The 19,309-nt window shown below is 37.7% G+C and overlaps 1 protein-coding gene across 2 annotated transcripts in view; it reads left to right on the forward strand.

Annotated features, from left to right (window-relative positions):
• Positions 1 to 19,309, forward strand: part of OTUD7A (OTU deubiquitinase 7A) — a gene marked incomplete at both ends in the record, with an annotated part of 57,342 nt that overhangs the window by 4,287 nt on the left and 33,746 nt on the right. For both annotated transcript variants that reach the window (XM_082322578.1, XM_082322579.1), the window contains one exon: positions 16,085 to 16,267. In XM_082322578.1, the coding sequence (XP_082178704.1) occupies positions 16,085 to 16,267 (183 nt within the window). The remainder of the gene's footprint in view (positions 1 to 16,084; positions 16,268 to 19,309) is intronic.

Raw genomic sequence — 19,309 nt, forward strand, 5'->3', positions numbered from 1 at the left:
CTGCAGTACTCTTTGTCCGCTCTGTCAGTTGCTGGCAGTGTCTTGTGCATAGATCACTTCATGCTTGTTTTTGGTTGCCTGTTCTTCTTGGTACCTTTCTGTACTTTTTATACCGAAGGGTTTTTTCTTCCTCTACTCAGCACTCCTTGCCTTCTTTGTCTGAATGCTCTCCTGGATCACCCAGACTACTTCCATCATTCTTTTCAGTTGAAAGAACAGCTTTCTACCAGCCCTGCCAAAATTTTCGCTACTATTATGGCTGAATTATTAAAATGGGAAACACAGTTCTTTCAGCTTGGTTATGATTACAAGACTTTGCAATGTTCATCCTTGTTGTTTAGGACTCCAGGGAGGACACGTGGTTGATAGCTATTTACACCTTCATCTCTAATCTTGCAGAGACTTTAAAGTAAACACCCAGCAGGAATTACCTTTTGAGAGCCTGCACATCTACAGATAAGTGTCCTCAAATTCATGGCATCTCCAAGACATCATAAATCCTGATGTTTTTATGTTAATAATTACAAGTCAGCGACAGAATGATGAGTATGTCCCTATGCAAATAAAAGGACACCAAAAACTATTTGCTGACTGTACCAGATAATAAATAAAATTGCGGGTTGGGGAGAATATATGAGCACCACATATGTCAGCAAATTATAGAGTGGAGAGAGTGACTGTGACAGTTGCTTGGGTCTCTCAGTAGCATTTCACTCAGGGGTTGTGGAAACTGGATCTGACATTACGCAGTGCAGTGGTTCAGGAATCAGATATGCTTGAAGCAGATCACTTTGTATCAAAAGCATCTACTATGGACCTGCAGACCTGAGATCTTGTCTCTGTGCACTTTCATTCAGGAGGAAGGAAGACTGTTGAAGTTTGTCTCTCTTCCAGAAAAACCACAACAGATTTATTCAGTCAACCTGCCTGAAAACAAGAGCATTCCCATCACTGTAAATCTTACTCTGACAACCTTTCACATAATTCCTTGAGACAAAGGCTTCGTTTTGAACTAGTAGTATCCAAGAGCACAGTGTAAACCTCTATGTCTTTTCCTAAGTTTAAAAACACTTTTTAAAACTGCATTCAAACCTCACATTGAATCTTGTGCACCAGGACAAGATTATTACCAATTCTTTCCCCCTTTTTATTCTTCCACGATATATTACCACGTATTTTTAAACTTTACGGTTGTTGGTGGTATTATGCTGTCTTTCATGAGGAACTTACTAGTTATAGGAAACTAGATGGTTGAAAGACCATCAGATACTTTAAAAAGGACACAGTTTGGGGCATAGAAGGACACAGTTCATTCTGTATTATTGTAAAAGAGTTTTTCCATTAAATGGAAGCATTCTGTGTTTTCATTAGATTAGCCTCATTTTTGAAAATAAAACCTCCAGAAAAGCAGAATATACTGTTAGAGTCCACTTGTATGTTTAAGGTTGTAGCAAAACCCTACATCAGAATGAGGTTGTCTGTTCTACTCAGTCTTCACTACCTGGGAGACCCGCTTCTGATGCTATTTGATTGTACAGGTCACCAGTACCGCTGTTTCAGGTCTCTCTGCTTTTGATATTCATTTTCTTTTCCCTCCATTTTATTTTTCAGTGATTAATTGTTTAGCTCTTGATTGCTGAAAATATATACTTAGCCTTTAATCTCATTCATAGATACATTCCTCATACACTGATACATATCAGTGAAAATAATTCTGCTTAAGTGCTAGTAGTTGCATTCTTTGAAAATAATTGTGTTCAATATTGATTTTAATAGCCAACATTTTCTCTTGATGTGTTTACTGCAGCACAGGAATAATTTATGGCACAATTTAATGTGGATATATGAATGGATTTTTAAAAAAGTAAGAATAAAAAGTATGTGAAAAAATTTATCATACTTTCAATTTTCCCCCTTGATTCCAGTTAAAAAGAATACCATCAGTGATCTGAAATCTTTTTACTTGCAGTAAAGGCCAAGAGCATGGTCTTGCCTTGTGCTGTTACATTTATGAAAACAAAAGCAACATAAAACATTTTCATGGCTATCTGGTATAAGACTCTAATACTGGACTTCTATATTTATTAAGATGCTTACAACTATTTTAAATTAATTGTAAATTAATATTAATAAATTTCAACTATGTATCGTTAGCTCTGCCAGTTATATGTTAGTAGATTGTACAAATTTGCTAAACCATTTGTTTCTCAGGAATGTTATTTTTCAGCTTCACTTTCATTTTTGGATGATTACTTCCCAAGTCTTTCATTTGTTTCATTTCATATCTGTTTGAGATACTGTTCACCACTTTCGGAGGTTTTTACCTTGTTTGTGTGCTCCCAAGAACTGAAAGCATACCTCTGTATGTGAGGTTATATAGAGTAGGTATTACATTTTGTGAAACTTCACTGGGTCTCCGTTTTAAGATTATTTTTGTTTTGCATATTTGCTAACCAGCTTTTCAGATATCCTGTTGACCTTTTTTCTGTTCACTAATACATGTTCTTTCAAGTTTACTTACTTTTCCTAATAAGCTGATTATGGATGAAGGTACTATTTCCAATATGTTGTTCAAACTGTTCCTTTAATGAAAAAGTTGGCATCCATATCTCTCAACCTTTGCTGGTCTTTACTACTGTTTTTTCTTTAAATTAAATAAGTTCCAATTTCTTTGAATTGGTGTATTATAAATCATCAAACGTCAAAAGAAGCTCAAAAAACACCTCAGTAGTTTTTCATTCCACAAATGTCCACATAGTCAAGTCCAGGGAAGGTAGGTACCTAGTGTTTTGGCCGTGATTGCAAATTCTTGAGAAATCACTGGCTGGGACAGTTGTTTATCAGTCCCCTTGTGGAAATAAAGACAGCATGAACCTCTGCAATTCTGCTGGAGAACCTGAAACTGTTGCTTCATTTGCTCTTTGTTAACTGACCTCTTGAGTGCTGCATATGCCACTTACATGGTTTTTGTAACTTCAGTTTTATGCTATACATTCAGTAAATGCTCTTTCTGAGATTAGGCCTGATTGTTCTAGGAAGCATTTGTCATTATTCCCTTATTTACTGATATCAGTGCCTCAATTTTCAAAAAGGTGAACAGATCATAAATTTCCAAATTTCAAGCATTGAAAGGAAGTGAGTCTAAAATGAGCCCATTTCCAAACTTTTTTAGATAATTTAATTTTTCACTTTAAAACTAACCAATCAATTGTGGTGCAAAAGAACTGAAAGAGGTATAACGTGAGTGTTATCATCATAACTTATACACCAAACCCCAACCCCTTTTCCCCACCTGTAATACAAAAAACGGAGATGTTTCAGACATGAGAACTAGGTGAACATAGCAGAAGGTGGGGAGAGCTGAATGGAAGGTTTAGTATTGCTTTTTGCCTGCCTTTTAGTTTGGTGGGATGAAAATGTGCTAAGTTAGGGCCATCTACATGCTACAAGATTTCCATTAATTACCCAGAGATTTGGATTTCAGCCCTCACTTAATTTTGAGGATAACGGGAAAAAACAAGCAAACACACAAAAAATCCAAATTTTACTTAAAACCAGGCTAAAATAAAAGCCCACGCTAAAGTGGTTAATATTGACAGAGCAATTTGACAATAAATGTGACCCAGGTGAAAGAAACAAAAATCTCAGCAAAACAGTTTGAAAAGCAGCCCATGCTGGTAAGCATGGTTATCGCTGCTTTGTGCAGGATTAAATTAGGATATGTATTGATTAGTGTCACAGGAAAACATGAAAACAGCTGCAAGACTCTCCAAATGTCATCTTTGTATATGTATGCTTGTTAATGGCACCCAGACCCAAAGGCACCTTGAAGCCAGTGGAAAGACTTCTTTGCCTCACTAAGCTTTGGGAAAAGTTCTGAAGCATAAACAGGTAGGTCTGCATGATAGAGAACTGATTTCTTTTCAGCTGTGTTTGATCTCCACCTTCCCCAAAATCCAGGAATGAGGAGGGCATTTCCCTTCTCCTTCTGGATAGTCTGGGCTGGCACCTTGAATCTCCCATTCATAGAATAGCACTAATGCTTGAGTTGTTATGTGCAACCTACTTAAAATGTGGCTTAAGACAGAAACAAAACCATTAAAGAAAATAGTTTAATCTTTAAAACAAGTCATGCAGTATTTGGTTTACAGTGCCAGGGCTGTAGGTGGGGATGAACTGGGAGATTACTCATAAATCAGTTAGAAAACAGCTCAGTTTTCAGGAAGCAGCAGGTGTGCAGGCAATGACCACTTGAATATAGGGAGAAGGCATAAGAGGAAATATTTTTAAAATGCACACAGTACAGACAACTATCAGGAGCTGGAGGATTTATGAAATTCACTGGCAAGAATAATAATAACAAAATAATAATATAATGATAAAAATAATAAAAATTAATAAAAACATAAAGAATCCAAACTGCATAAAATATTTAAGTGAAAAACTGCCCTTTTGCTTGTATGAATTATTTCATTTATTTATATAAATGATGTAGTATTTCACCATTATATAAAAGTAATTGCTGTCTATTTCCAGCTTTATATAGTGCTTAATCGAGGTACACGTAGTTCACGATGAATTCAGAAATCAGAAGATTGGCTTTCCAGTCATGAAATGTATGCGGTAAAGGAAACTAACCCCGTGGAAAATGACAGAGATGCAGTAGATAGGCATCTCCTCAAAGAATAGTGTATATAAGCGGAATTCAAAGAAAAACATGTAATTAATGGAGAGGGAGAGAGAAATTTACAGTACTGTCATGTGATTGAGTGTACAAAGCTAACTCCCCCAAAATAGTCTCTCATTCTCCTCTCCCTCAGACAGTTCTTTTTTTAGTTCTCTTGTGGAAGGCTTGGCAAAGGGAAGAGGAAGCTGAGCTGCTACCGATGTCTCGTTACACAGAGATCAAAATTGTCATTTCCAGCTGTCTGTTCAGCTTTGAGTGACTTTGCATTCTAGCAGAAAATGAAGCAAATGTTAACAAAATGTCCTTGCTACATTATTTTCCTTTGAGAACATGGACCAAAATTAAATCTTGTTTTAAAACCTATGGTCTAATTTTATCCTAGTTTTGCATACAAGTTTTTCAGAAGGAATAAAGCTAGTCATGAGTTCCTCTTCTTATCTTATGCCTGTTAATATTTGTTAACCTACTTCATGCCAAATAGGAAGAAGTGATTGCATTTAAACTGAACTTGTGGATTGCTTTATTAGCAGTTGGTTTGTAAGAACAGACTTCCTTACATGGGAAAGCAGCTGATGGTAGACTTTGTGTCTTAACAGCTTGTCAAGTTTGGGGGATTTACATTTATATATAAATTTATATATATATATAAAATTAATCATTGTGCGTTGGTGTAGTGGCACAAAATGAGGATCATTTTATGTTGGTGAAAACTAACAATCAATCAATAATATTGAAAGACAGAAGCTGCTTATCATTTCTTCAACTGCCTTTCTAGCATAGTCACCTAAAGCTCCTACGTTTCATAAATAGCTTGTATACAGTAAAAGATCTCCTAGAATTATCAGTGCTAGCAATAACTGAAGAACTAAAAGAACTGCTTTTGCAGTTGAAGCTGGAATTGCTAGTTAGTTAGTTAGCTGATAACTCTGCCTTGTACCTGTAACCACGATTTTAAATATTTGGAGAGAGTCCTATGAAAAATAAGAAGTCCTATGAAATTGCGAGGGTGAAATGTCAGAACTCTTCTAGTTCAGAACAGTTAATTGTAACTTCACCAGCACATAGAATTATAAACATATGCTTTATGTTAAAAAGATAGAAGTATAGACGTTAGGTTCAGCTGAGGCATTAAAATAAAGGCTCTTGCAAAGATTTGGACAAGATATTAGAATGATTGAACAATGTCCCTAGTTGCATAAAGGTAATAATATTCCCTTCTGGTCCTAAATAAAATTCAAGATTTCATATAATTATTGGCAGTTATGAATCCTCTCAGCCAACAGCACCTCACAAAACATCGTGCTCCCAGATACACAAGTATGCAGGGAGAGTTCCTGTCAATGACAAAATACATTAACCATGCTCAGCTTTTAATTTCTGTTGTGGCACATGTGAACATTTCCGTTTCCCAAATATACAGGGTATCAGGAGCACAGAAATTAACTTTAAACCTAGACAGGACAGAGTTGATGGTTGATAGGAAAAGCATTTCAAAGGCTTTCCTCTGTTTTGGGAGAGCTAAATCAGTTCACAACCTTCAGGCATTTTGAATTCTCTTGTACAATTAAATACCCGTGTAAGCCCAGGAACAAAAATTGTTCTTTTGCTGCAGTTGGCCTGTCTTAGGCACATGCTTGTTCATGAGGAGCTCTTAACGTAGGATTCTTGGCGACCTGATTATTTAAAACGATTTCATCTAAGTGCAAAACTACACAGAAGTGTGAATCCCAGTAGATTAGCAAGAGATCATCATAAATGCATTAGCCTAGAGTGTTACTTTCTGTGTTGGCTTCAAATTGAACTTCCAGGTCCATTTCATAGATTGTGTCTTGATATTCAGTGCCTTCCTCGGGTTGGTTATTCTTCTCTACCTGAAAGTTAGCTTCTTGCCCTCTCTGTTTATGTTGTCTCATAATGGCTGTATTCCATTGGGTCAAATTGATGACTTGTGAGTCAAGATGTTAACACTTGTACTAGATTTATGCTATGAAACATTGTGAGGACTTGTCTTGTTCAGACCTAACTGTAAAACTCTGAGCGTTTCTCGTTTTTCTCAGCCTAGCAGCCAGCACTTTCAGCTAAGAACTCTTTCCTGTGTTCTTGGAAGCAAGACATCATGATGTAGAGATTCATATTGTTTTACTTTTTAACATGCATAACTGCTCAAAATCCAAGCTGAAAGATGGTACTGAAGAACGCAGATGGAATAAGAGCCATGGCTTTTGGTTTTAGAAGTATGTTATACAGCCTGCCAAATACTGGATTTGTGCCTGGTCATTTGTAAACGTCTCGGATTGTACATCCTTACAGGTACTTTTCACCCTCATAAGGGGAAGGACTACATGAATCAAGCATTCCTGCTCAAAATTCCTGTGCCTGTTTAATTGATTTGTTGCTGATCCACAGTATAGTCTCATGTAAAATGCTGGTTCCATTAAATGGACTAAAAGGGGAGATGATGTGCCTCCCACCTAAGAGCTGATGCTTTGTATTTGTGGGACAGATGCTATGCCAAAAACACCTTGGCATGGAGTATTTGAGTCACAGAGGCGTGTTCTCTGCAGTAGTTTGAAGGAGTTACAATAATTGGGATGGTATTGAAAACAAAAGTTTTGTCTGCCAGCAAGACTTTTCCTGTTCTGTGGGCAGGGATGCTTTGTTGAATTTTTAATTTTTTTCAATAGGGAGGGTCTTTTTTCTTGCAGATGCTTTGCATTAGCTTTAGTAATAGTGGGATTGTAATTTTTTTCCAATTTGCTAGTAAAAATACAGACAATGATAGTAAAATATTTAAGAAATGGTGGCAAAAGCCTTGGAAGTTACATTAGCAGTACTGGTTCTTCAGTAGTCTCTCTCCTTTTTTAAAAAATGTTTTCTAAATGGTATTGCATTCAAGTGCAAGTTTCATTAACAACAAAAATGACATTAAATGTAAAGTAGATAGACAGATATTGTACCCGATTAGAATGGTTAAAAATTCCAAAAGGTGTGTCCATTTTACTTTTACTGCCATCTCACCAAAATACCTTTTCTTACGTTCTTGAATTTGTCACATAGAAAAACGACGCTCTCTCTTCCTTTCAGCTTAGTTTCTTGTTCAGTTTCATCATATTTTGTGCTTCCATAGACCTAATTTTTATTTTCTGAAATACATCATTCTGTAATCTTGTCCAAGTTGCTTTCTCTGTGAGCTGTGTAGTATTTTGGCTTCTTTTTTTTCCTTTGTTGTTTTGTGAAAGTTTCGCATTAATTCTTACTGGATATTTTTATTGCTTCTACTTCTTAGATACAGGCACCAGCAGTTCATGAACTTTAAACACAGGCTGCGTTGTAATTTGTTTAATTCTGTCTAACATTCCTCTTCTGCATCCTTTTTCTTGTATGTTTTTGGTCCTGTTTAGCTTTAGGCAGCATTTCCTGCCCCTCTTAAAATTTCCATTGCTGAAGGCCTGCGTATATGCTGTTGCTGCAAGTTGCCCTTCATTGTGGTCCTTACTATTTAGAGCTTTCCTAGTTCCCCATCTCAAATTGCATCCTTTCTAGCATTTTGTTTATCATTAAATCAAGAAGTGCTGGTGACCTTTCAAATGTTCTTTTGAACATATTGGAGTAGGTGGGTATTTGGAAGCTTGGCGGGGGGGAGTGCTTTATAGTTGCATGCTTGCTATTCCTACTAATTAATGAGAACTGTCCTCTAGTTTTATTATATCTCTTTTAAGAAATGAAAGACAATAGATTTATTAACTGTTACAACCCTACTTAAGCTATGCCATTTTAGCCAAAACAATAAAAAGCAAAAACCCCAAAGACTAAATAACAGCATGTCACACAGGTCTTGCTGCCTGAATATTATCTGCCTGAAAAACGTAAAATCTAGTATTGGTACAACTAGCGTAGGCTGCTTAATGGGTGCCTGATTTTTGTTATTAGAGAGTATGAGTTGTGATCTGACAAAGCACGTGCTTAGCATTGAGCAAGCAAGGATTACTCATGTGCTGCAGAGCATTAAGAAGTCACTTTCTCCTCACAGCACAATCAAGTTGAAGACTTGACTAGAGAAAGACTAGGTTCCAAACAAGATGGACCCTTTTTCTCCAGAAAACCAATGCTGAATGCAGCTGTCTAAGCACTGTGAAAACTATTGTAAAACCTGAGTGGTGCTAACCGTACTACCTTTATGAAGGCAGAGTGTATTTCTCATCTAAAAAATTACAGTATGTTCTCACAGTCTTGAAGCAAACAATTTAAAGCAAATTCAAAAGTTTCTAGTGCTCTTCTGCTTTCAGATTTCTCCTTTCAAGCTAATCAGCTTATTAAAATGTGGAGTGAGTTGGAAATGTATCTACTAACAGAAAGAAATCAGGACTTCGTCAGGTCACTCTGAAACTTCTCCAAGAGAGCTTCCAATAGAGGGCAATATAGACTTTTTCTTTTTTTTTTTTTTTTTTTTAAAACTATGCAATATATTATTTTATTTAAAACTCAACAAAGTGGTGATATTTTAAAATAATACCTGGGCAAACAAACCCTTGTCTGTCTGATAATACAACATTTCTGGTTCCACTCAGGAAAAAGTAATTATGCAAACGTTTTACATTTGTTATAGTGCTATACCATGTGTATGAACATAGTGCATGGATCCAATGTGGTGGATGATGCAGCCTACATGCAGCTTGGGGCAGAACCAGATATGCAAAAAAACAGCTACAGAATATTTCTTGTCCTGTGAAGTTTACTCTGGTTTGGTTTGACCTCTTCATTGGCATGCACCCAATTTCCTTGCTTCAGAGTCTGAGGAAAACCACAGTGGTTTATTCTAAATTTCTGACTACTACTACTACTGGCTCAGTAGTCTGTCCATCTAATTGCCAGTCTTGTCCCTGGACTGGTTTTCTTGCTAGTGTGCCTCAAGAGGAAAACACTAGTAGTCAAGGCTAAATATAAAAATTTAGGTCTTGGTCTTTCGTTTCTTTTATCAAATGTTTTCTAAGGAGAGGATGGTGCCCACAGGTTAAGAAGGACAAGAAGACGAGGTGGAAGGGCTGGGAAAGGTGAAGGAATGAGGTGTCTTCTCTGATCATAATGTGGTCAGTCCTAATGAGGTCACCTCAACCTTTCGCTCCCTCAAAAGCTAGATTTAATAGCAAACAGCTTTTTCCCAGTGTTCACTAAAGATGTGATGCCCGAAGAACAGGGTGCCAGGGTGAGAACGCACTCTCTGTGGATCCTGCAGTGATACCTCTTGCATAGAGAATGCTCTTGATCGCTGCCTCCTTTTCAACTTATTTCTAGCCTGGGATTTGGAGTCTAGTGAACCTACCACAGAAAGCCCTGCTACTGGACACTTGGCTCTCATCCCCTGCCCGTTTCTTCTACTGTTGGCATTTCTATGTTGTCCCCAGTTGAGGTGCCCTAAGGAAAGCTAGGCTTTGGATCCAGGACCAAGGCCTGGGAAAATTTTATGTCTCGCAGCTTGGTCTCAGAGTATCAGATCACTGGGAAACCCACTTCTGAACACTTCTTGGACTCTTCGAGTTGTCTAAGTAGAGCAGAGGTGGGGGTGGGGAGAAGCAGTCCTCTCTGATGATCGGGAAAAACTGAATCATCTGGAATGCTTCAGAGGTGAGACCTACTCTTGCTGTTCTTTAGCATCTTTTTTTTAACCCTTCACTAATCCAGTTTGAAGTGGTGAGGCAAATATGGATAAGTGGCTTCTTAAATTATATATTGTTTCATCAAAGTCTTTGTTTTTTCTTCAGGCTGACGATGCCTCCTGTTGTTATTCAAGCAACTATTATTTAGGACAGAAACTTCACAGTGTAACTGAGTTTATTTTTGAATTTCCCTTTCATGTAGATGCCTGCTGTCTCTGACACTAAAATGTCAGTACCAGCCCTCAGTCAGAGTGCATCTTCCATTCCTTACTCAGCTGCACTTTTTGTTGTGTTGTTGTTTTTCCTCCACACTAGAAACACTTGGGTTTAAAGCAGAGACCTTTCAGTTCTGTTAAATTTTACACCTGCTGACTCACATAGCACATTCAGCTGTTCTGGAAATAATTGTTCAGTAAGAGTATTCTTTCTGTTGAGTTAGTGAATTAATTTGATTCCAGCATCCTGATCATGATTTACTACCTGTGTTTTCTAACCAGCTTTGTGCTGCTCCAGCTTTTTGCTGACTGATGTTCTCTGACCATTAGAAACTCAAAGCTGTTCATGTAAACCCACTGTGCCAGTGCTGCTTTGGAGCAATTCAGTTGCTACTAACTGATATGGTGCTACCAGTGACTTGTCATCTGATGTGATTGTGTGTACTGAAGTAATGTTGTTATGCTTGTGAAATACCTTTTTAAATACAATAATATGTCATATAAACAAAGAAGTTAGCAGTCAGTGAACAGTAGGGTGCATCAGATAAGTAACAGTAAAGAAAAAAAAATAGCGGACAGTCTGAAAAATAGTCTTGTGTTGTTTTTGTCCTTCAGATTGCAACAAAAAGTCTTACTTGACTTAATTTAGTTGATGAAACTATGCAAAACAGATTAATTACGTGTTGCTTCTCCTTCAGCCTTGTGATGGAGGGCATGTCAGTGCCTATGTCAGGTGTAACCTCTGTGGGATAGGAAAGATTGTTCCTTTCTGTTGACAGCCTGTGCAGGAGTTGACAATTAAAGAAAATAAAAAAGATGTGACAGAGTAGGGACTTGTGTGAGGAGCAGGGTCTAGGAGATTTCAGAGAAGAACAGGGAACAGACATACAAGCAGAACTTAGCTAATAGAAAGAGTAGGTCTTTTCCTAGGGACCCAGAGAGACTATATGCAGTCTGCTCCAAACCAGAAGGCTGCTGAAACTTATTGGACAAGTAGTAAGACTGGAAGGAGGGACCTACCCCCTGAGGCATTGGGGGGGATATGTTTGATTTCAATGTTGTATGAATTTATTTTTGTCTTTTCTGACCCAGCATACCTCCATTTTTTTTTCTTCTTTCAAAACTGAGTTGGAATGTAATAAGGTACAGCTTTAGAAATTCAAAAGCTTTTGGTATGCAAAGTTTAAAGATGGGGAGCTAGGCAGAGTTAGCTCTATTAATCTCCACAGTCATAAGCCCCGCTAGTTTCTTCAGTAACTTCCAGCTGAAACTTTCTCACCTGCCATGTCACACTACTAGACATCCTTGTTCAGATCATCTGCTCTGGACATCTCTGAAGTTAATAACCTTTCTGATTTGTTCCCAGCTTGTCCATTGCTTCTGCTGTCCATTTCTGTGGTCCAAATCACACCACGCTTTTTATTAGATCTGTTTACTTATTTTTTTTATTTTACACTGTATTAAATTTTGGTACTTATTTGTATTTCTTCACACAATGTCTTTTATAAATGCCTCTTGTTTTTTCCTTTCTTCCTTTCACCTAATTCTCTTTGTGGCCTCCAGTTTCCTCTACTTTGACTTATTAATTTTCTTCTTTAATCTTCCCAGACTGATGAATTCTCCTCTTTTTTATGGGCAATGGGAAAAACAAAAGATTTGCCATTTGTATTTACTTGTGAAAATATAAATCAAAATGAGAGGAAGCCTTGGTAAAGGGGGCAAGCTTACATGTTTTCAGTACAGAGAGTAGCTGAAAACACGTGCTAGTCAGTTAGGGTGGCTAATATTCAAAAACACTATTTCATGAAGATGGGAAAGTGCTTAATATGTTGTCTAATTTGGCTGAATTTTTTTTGTTGCATTCCGACGCTTGGAGGCTCCAGCAAATTTGGGGGAAGTGAGTCCCGTAATCATTTCCTATGTTGGCTCTCTGAAGTTTAAGGCTTTGGTGCTGATTGGTGCTTTTGTTCAGGAGATGGGGACAACTCCAGGGAGATGGAGAGATTTTAAAATAAAATATTTCTATGTAAGATACATTTAGATATAGAAATTTTATGTATAGTTTCAAGTCTGTATTAGAAGTTCAGTTGCTACATTGTACCATGGAGTCACTATGCAATTTAGTCTTAGATGCAACACATTGTGAGCCTAGTTTCTGAAGGCTGACTGTAATTTTTATGATAGAGCTTTTAGATAAGATGATTGCATTTGGCCTAAAACTAAGGACAGCAGGATTTCTGTAAGTCTACTGATTTTCTGCTTTCCTATTACATACATCAAAACTTTGTCATACAGCAGTCACTTACAGCACACACAGAGTGATTTTTGTTGGGATTTCAGAACTTAAATATGAAAATATCTCAAGCAGGTGGCTTGTAAGGAATGCCCTGACACTAGAGGAATGCTGTCTGTGTTCCATTAATATAGGTCTGTTACTCAAGAATCTGCACTGAATCAACCCACGTTGCTGGGAGTCACGTAGTGCTGGACTTCTAGCATTGCCAATACTCGGATAATACTGTTTTGTTTAAACCTACATTTCCTAGAATTACATTTATTGTCACTTTCACTTTTTGGAAAAAGTTTTACTTTATTGTCCTTGTGGTTGAGAATAAGATTTAAAAAACATATGGTAAGTGCCTCCTAAAAACAGGACCAAAGAAAAGCAATCACTACTCCAAACATTGATATGTGATCGCATCAGTCTTGCGAACACACTCATCATTCTTCGATGTTTGGGTTGGGCAACTTGATTCAGATGATTATATATAGTTAGAGCAGAGCCCTGGCTGGATTGTAACCCTTGAATCGACGTGGGATTTTTAGAAAAAAAAACATGCTGGCAATAACTCAAGTGCTTGTTCTAGGATCTCTGACAATTTTCACTGAATTTACATTTTCTTCTACGGGCTTTCTAATAGAAGATTACAGCATAACATATATAATGGTTCCATATCTCTGACATAGTGGTTTATATTATGAACTACTCAGGATGTATAGAACATTCTTGCTTGGTGATATTAATTCTCCTTTCACAATTTTGTTTAGTACTTAAAACCTGAGATAGTTTAGTTCAACCCTGTGGGTAACAGCTGTTTGTGCTGTTTTTTTCCTGCTTCAGTTAGGTTTTTGTTCTTCACAGAAATGACTGTAACAGTAAAAGACTTTCTTTTGTCTGTATAAAACTGCTTTGTACTATTTTTACCTTATTCTCCTTTGTGTAAGCAAATAAGTTATATTTAACTGCTATTCAGGTAATGTAGCTTTTCAAAGTACACAAAGTGACAACCTTTTATGGTGTAATAAATCATGTATTAGTCAGAACCAGGTTACTTTTCAATTCCCAGAAAAAGTGCTTATGGAATGCTGTGAAAGTCCCATATAATTAGTGGGGTCTTTTTTCTTACTCTTGAATATTTGTAATTTTCCAATTAAAAACAAGTACTTGGAGAATGCTAGGACATCTGTGTATTTTAACTTAGCAGGATTGTTTTGAAAATAACATACAAATATCTCAACTTTTTTTTCATTATTATTTTTTGAGAGTGACAAGTACCATTTCACCACCTGTACTAAAGAGACTTCTTTATCTCTGGATATTAGCCTGCGTTCTGTTATCGCTGGTCATAGCTCTATGATGAAGTGGGAGCTTGGAAGCAAATCTTTTAGAGGATTCTGTGTTGGCAGGTTCCATGAGCAGCTCACACAGACATGGAACCACACTGACTGAATCTTCTCACTGCATGTTTTGTTACAAAACACTGTCCTATATTATCTGCTTTCTAAAAGACTTCTAAAATCTCTGAAAGCACGTTCTCTCTGATGTGTAAGATAAAAGGACCTAAAGTATTTTGCATTTGCATTCTAGCTGCTCTGCGAATAGAAAGGTAAAGTTTCTCACGCTTTTGTGCTGTAACACTAACAGTCATGTCTTCCTATCATTGCTGCTAATTATTATTTATTATTAATACAACTGTCCAGATGTGAATTATTACTGACTCTCATTATTTTATGTTAAATTCTGTAGCATTTAGTGTTCATCTTAAATTGCCAGTTTCTGGAGCCATTTGATCGGAATCTGAGCAAGGAAAGTCCTGGCGTTGATTGCCTTGTATGATAAAATGTCTAAATTTGTGGATGAGAGGAGAGCAGTGGATGCCTTTTACCTCAACGTTAGCAAGGCTTTTGACACTGTTTCCCACAGTATTGTTAAATTCAAGTTAGGATGTTACAGTCTGGATGGGTGGACAGCTAGATGGGCAAGTAACTGTTTTGATGGTCAGGCTCAGAGAGTAGTGGTTAATGGATAGCTTTCTAGCTGGAAGCTGGTAACAAATGCTGTACCTCAGGGGTCTATACCTGTTTAAAGTCTTTGTCAGTGAGGCAATATCAAGTTTGCAGATGACACCAACTGGGGGGACCAGTTGATGTCTTCAAGGGCAGAGCTGCCATTCGGGGCAACTTAGACAGAGCGAGGGAAGTGACCAACAGAAACCTGATAAAATTCAACAAGGATCAACACAGAGTTCTGCACCTGGAAAGGAAGAACTCCCTGCAGTGGTACAGGCTGGGGGGCAGCTTGGCAGGAAAAGACCTGGAGGTCTTGGTAGCCAGAAAGCTGCACATGAACCAGCCATGTCCCCTGAGAGCTAGGAAAACCAGCAATACTCTGAGTTACATCAACAGGACCATAGCCCATAGACTGAGGGAAGTGATTTATACCTCTCTACTCAGCACTCATTAGACATCTATAATACCATGTCTAATTTTGGCCCCCACCCCCAGTCCAAGGAAGACGGGTATAAATTGGATTGAGTTCAAGAGAAGGCTACAAAGGTTGTTGGGGGCTGGAGCACGAGTCCTGTGAGGAGAGACTTGAGGGAGTGGGTCTTGTCCAGGCTGGAAATGGGGAGGCTTTGAGGGGATCTAACAGCAGCCTTCCAGTGCCAGTAAGAAGGTTATCAAGGGGTCGGAGCCGGGCTCTTCACAGTGGCACGTGGCAGGAGGGCAAGGGGCAATGGATATAAGTTGAAATTAGAGAGTTTCAGAGTGGGCATGGGTTCCATGAAGAGAGTCAAATGTGGGAACTGTTTGCCCAGAGAGGCTGTACAGTCTCCATCCTTGGCGTTTTAAAGACCAAACTGAATAAAGCCCTGAGCAGTCTAGTGTGATCTTATAGCTGACCCCGCTTTGAGCAGGAGGTTGGACAAAAGCTTTCCTGAGGTCTTCTCTGATTATGATACAAAGAAAACTAAAATACAAATAAAAAAAAAAAAAGAAATAATAAGATTTCTGTCTTTGTGTATTTGCTGTGTACTTTTGAGGTGTTTATCAGCTGTGCGTTTTTGTTGAGGGAGGAGTGGTTGTAAAATGTTTTATCCAAAGAACCTCTGTTCCCTTGCTGATGCTTTAAAAATGAGTGATTTCTCTATTTAAGTTCATATTTTAAGTGCATACGAAGATCGTTTCCAGGTTATCAATCTGGTCACATACAGATGTGAGCAGAATGTCCTTTTGCTGTTTGGCAGGCAAAAATTGGGATTTGACAGCAGCTTTGAGTGACTATGAACAGCTCCGGCAGGTACACACCGCCAACCTGCCACAGGTGTTCAATGAGGGCAAATACTACAAGCAGCAGGAGCCAGAGCAGCCTCCCCAGGTGACGAAGGCTGAGCGACCCTGCCTGCAAAGGCAGGATGACATTGCTCAAGGTAAGAGCTCTTCTCCAGGGCTTTTGTGGACAAACAGCTTTCTAGCTTGTCTGCTTGCAAGTTGTGCTTCTCTGCAGGGGGTTGGAAGTCATTTGTCATCAGCCTGTGAACTGTGTCATTGTGATGGGATTCACAGAGCTGCTGCTGGACCCTACGTTTCACATGTTTCAGTTGTCATGAGCTTTGCCTCAGTCCTGCAAGTTATTTTTTTAACGTGTGATTAAAGTACGAAAATGTTGTACAAGCAGTCTTGTGGTACATATAAATGGAATTAATTGGAGAGTGTCATAGACCACTATTGTATGTAGTTTTCTATGCTTATTGAGACCAAAAAAAGATTAAAAAAAAATCCATATTTCAATCTTTACATTCTTACTCACAGTAGGTGATTAAGGTGTATGAAATCGATGAATAACTTTAAGCTTTAAAATTCTTTTCTTTTATGGTTCCACAGAAGAAAGGACAACCTCCTATCCCCACCAAATAGAAACTGAAACTGTAAGAAAAATGAGTCAACTATCTCTAGCAGTTGATTTCCAGTACAGGATGATAAGCATTAGAATTTACTTTTTTGTTTGCAGATCTTTTATAGGCTTTATTTCACATGACTCTCTCAGACTGTTGGAATGCATTTTTTTTAATATTAATTTCTCAAGGAACTGTAGTTTGCACCAAAATAAATCTACAAGTCTGACAGCTTGTCATGTCGGGAGGTAATAGCACTAGCTTGGTGATGGCTTTCTATGCAATGATTAGAAGGAACAGAAAGTCTTCCCTTCTCCTGCTGGCTCTTCCCTCCTCTTAAACAGGAAATGGCATCAGTACTTAGGAGTGTCAGTAAAGCTTTTTTAAAATGGATAACTTCCATCAGTAGACAAGGAACTGTAGTGCTTGTTGTGACTTCTTAAAGGCACTGAATACAAGTAAAGGGAGGAAGAGTAGCACGCTGTAGTTGATAAAACTATGTCCCTTCATCATTAGGATATAGCTCGCTCTAAAATTCCATGTTAATAAATTGTCCAGTTTACACTGAAATGGCCATTTGATATTTTAGTGGGTGTAGTAGGTAGTGTGGGGTAAGTCTGGCTTTAAACGCCTGGACTGACAGTAACTTTGCCACCAATTAAATGCATAACTGATGGCTTCATGATCAGAGAGCCATCTCTGAGTGAAGCGTGAAACTGAGTGAGGAGGCTGTTCAGGGAGGAGCAGAGAAGGGAGAGAAGGGTCTTGTTATGGACCAAGTACTTGGAGTGGAGGATGCAACCAAAAGGTGAGGGCTGGACCGTGGTGGGAAGGGGTGATGGAGTGGTAACAAGGGGATGTCAAACGGAGATGCTACCCTATACTTCACTTCCCCTGTTTAAAAGTGATTTAGCTGAGATGTACAAGGAGAAGAAAGAAATGCAAATGTAATCAAACCTTCTCCCCTCACCCCCAATTCAGGATATTTTAGGGAGTGCAGTTTAGCTCTTAAAATTAGAAAAACTTTGATCCATTAGAGAAACAATAGTTCACAAACTCCAGGAAAATTAATTTTTTAATAACCATTAGTCAGTTTGAGATGTTTTAAAAACACTGTTAACTTAAGTGATAAGCTGCATATAAGTAAGCTTCTTTGTTAATTTCTGAAGGCATGGAAGTACAGGAACTTCTTTTATTTTAATATAGCATTGTACATGTTTGAGAGTTGATCACTAAAGGCTAGTGTATCGTAGTATTTATGAAGTTGCACCAAATAGTTTTTTACAAAAGCTTCCAGTATGATAAGGTACCCATTTCCAAGGAAAGTCAATGAAAATATTATCTAACTTAACATTATGTAAATCCCATCAGGAAGCTTTCTGCATATTCAAAAATGTAAGAAACGCCATAAATCTGGTGTCAGCTCACTAATAAAACTCAGTAAAATGCCCAGGAGACTTAAGTTAAGATAATCCCTGTTGCAAAGGATGGCTAGAGAGAGCGCAACTCAGTAGACCACCTGCGGTCAGTCTGTTTGAAGCACAGAAAGGCAGTGGTACCGTGGTTCTAAGGAGTGCCACTTCTCAGATGCAGAAAGAAACTTTATGCTGAATGTTAAACTTCTGACAGAAGTTTACAGAAGGCTAGTAACAGTTGATGAACATAAATTCTAAGCAGCTACAAAACATTCATTTCAGTTTTTAAAAATGTAAACAGGGGTACAAGGCAGAAACTAAACAGAGGGAAAATCTCTCTATGTTTTGACTGAATGATTCATGGTTTAAACACTTGAAGAGTATTTCTGTTACCCATTTGCCGATACCAGAACTGAGGCCATATAGTACAGTGAAATGATAGGATAGTAGTATTTTGTCCCTTTCTTAACATTCTAATGCTTATTTGCTTTAATGGTCCTTTACTGTTCCTTATATAGCATTTGTCCACAGAGAAATTCAATAAATTATAAGATACTAGCTCATAGTTGTTTTGATAAAATAATGCATTCTTTTGTACCAGGCTTGTTAATGTCATCATTCTTTTCGAACTACGTATTGTTTCTTGGATCAGGATTTTAGAAAACACATATGCAGAAAAACTGAGTTTGTCTTAAATTTAGTATAATGATGTTAAAATTGCTTTCAGGTAGATTGTTCTGAGATTAAACCTGTATGGCATGTTCAATATGAAGTGATTGTAGAATGATGGATTTTTTGATTCACAAGAAGTCAACTTAAATTAAGAGTTCAAAACATTAATTGATTATCATCTGTCTGCCAGTAAATGTTTCTTCCAATGTATCTTTGGAAACTTAAGATGCATTAAAAAAACTTTTAATAGAAATGCTTGTCTTTCATATCTCATTACTTTTACTGTTTACCTGTTTTGCTAGAAGGAGAGTGAAGTTCCTATGACTTGCCATAGGGATCCATAGTAGGAACTAAGCAGTCTTTTACAGTAGGGAAATAACCCAAAAAAAGGTAACAAGAAAGAAGTGGAATAAATTCCTGAGTGAAATGAATGGGCATTTGCCAGACTTAGTGTTGACTGGTCCTTTATATAGTCTGATAGGCTATAATA

The sequence above is a fragment of the Platalea leucorodia genome (assembly GCF_965183815.1).
Source record: "Platalea leucorodia genome assembly, chromosome: 9".
Lineage (NCBI taxonomy): Eukaryota > Metazoa > Chordata > Aves > Pelecaniformes > Threskiornithidae > Platalea > Platalea leucorodia.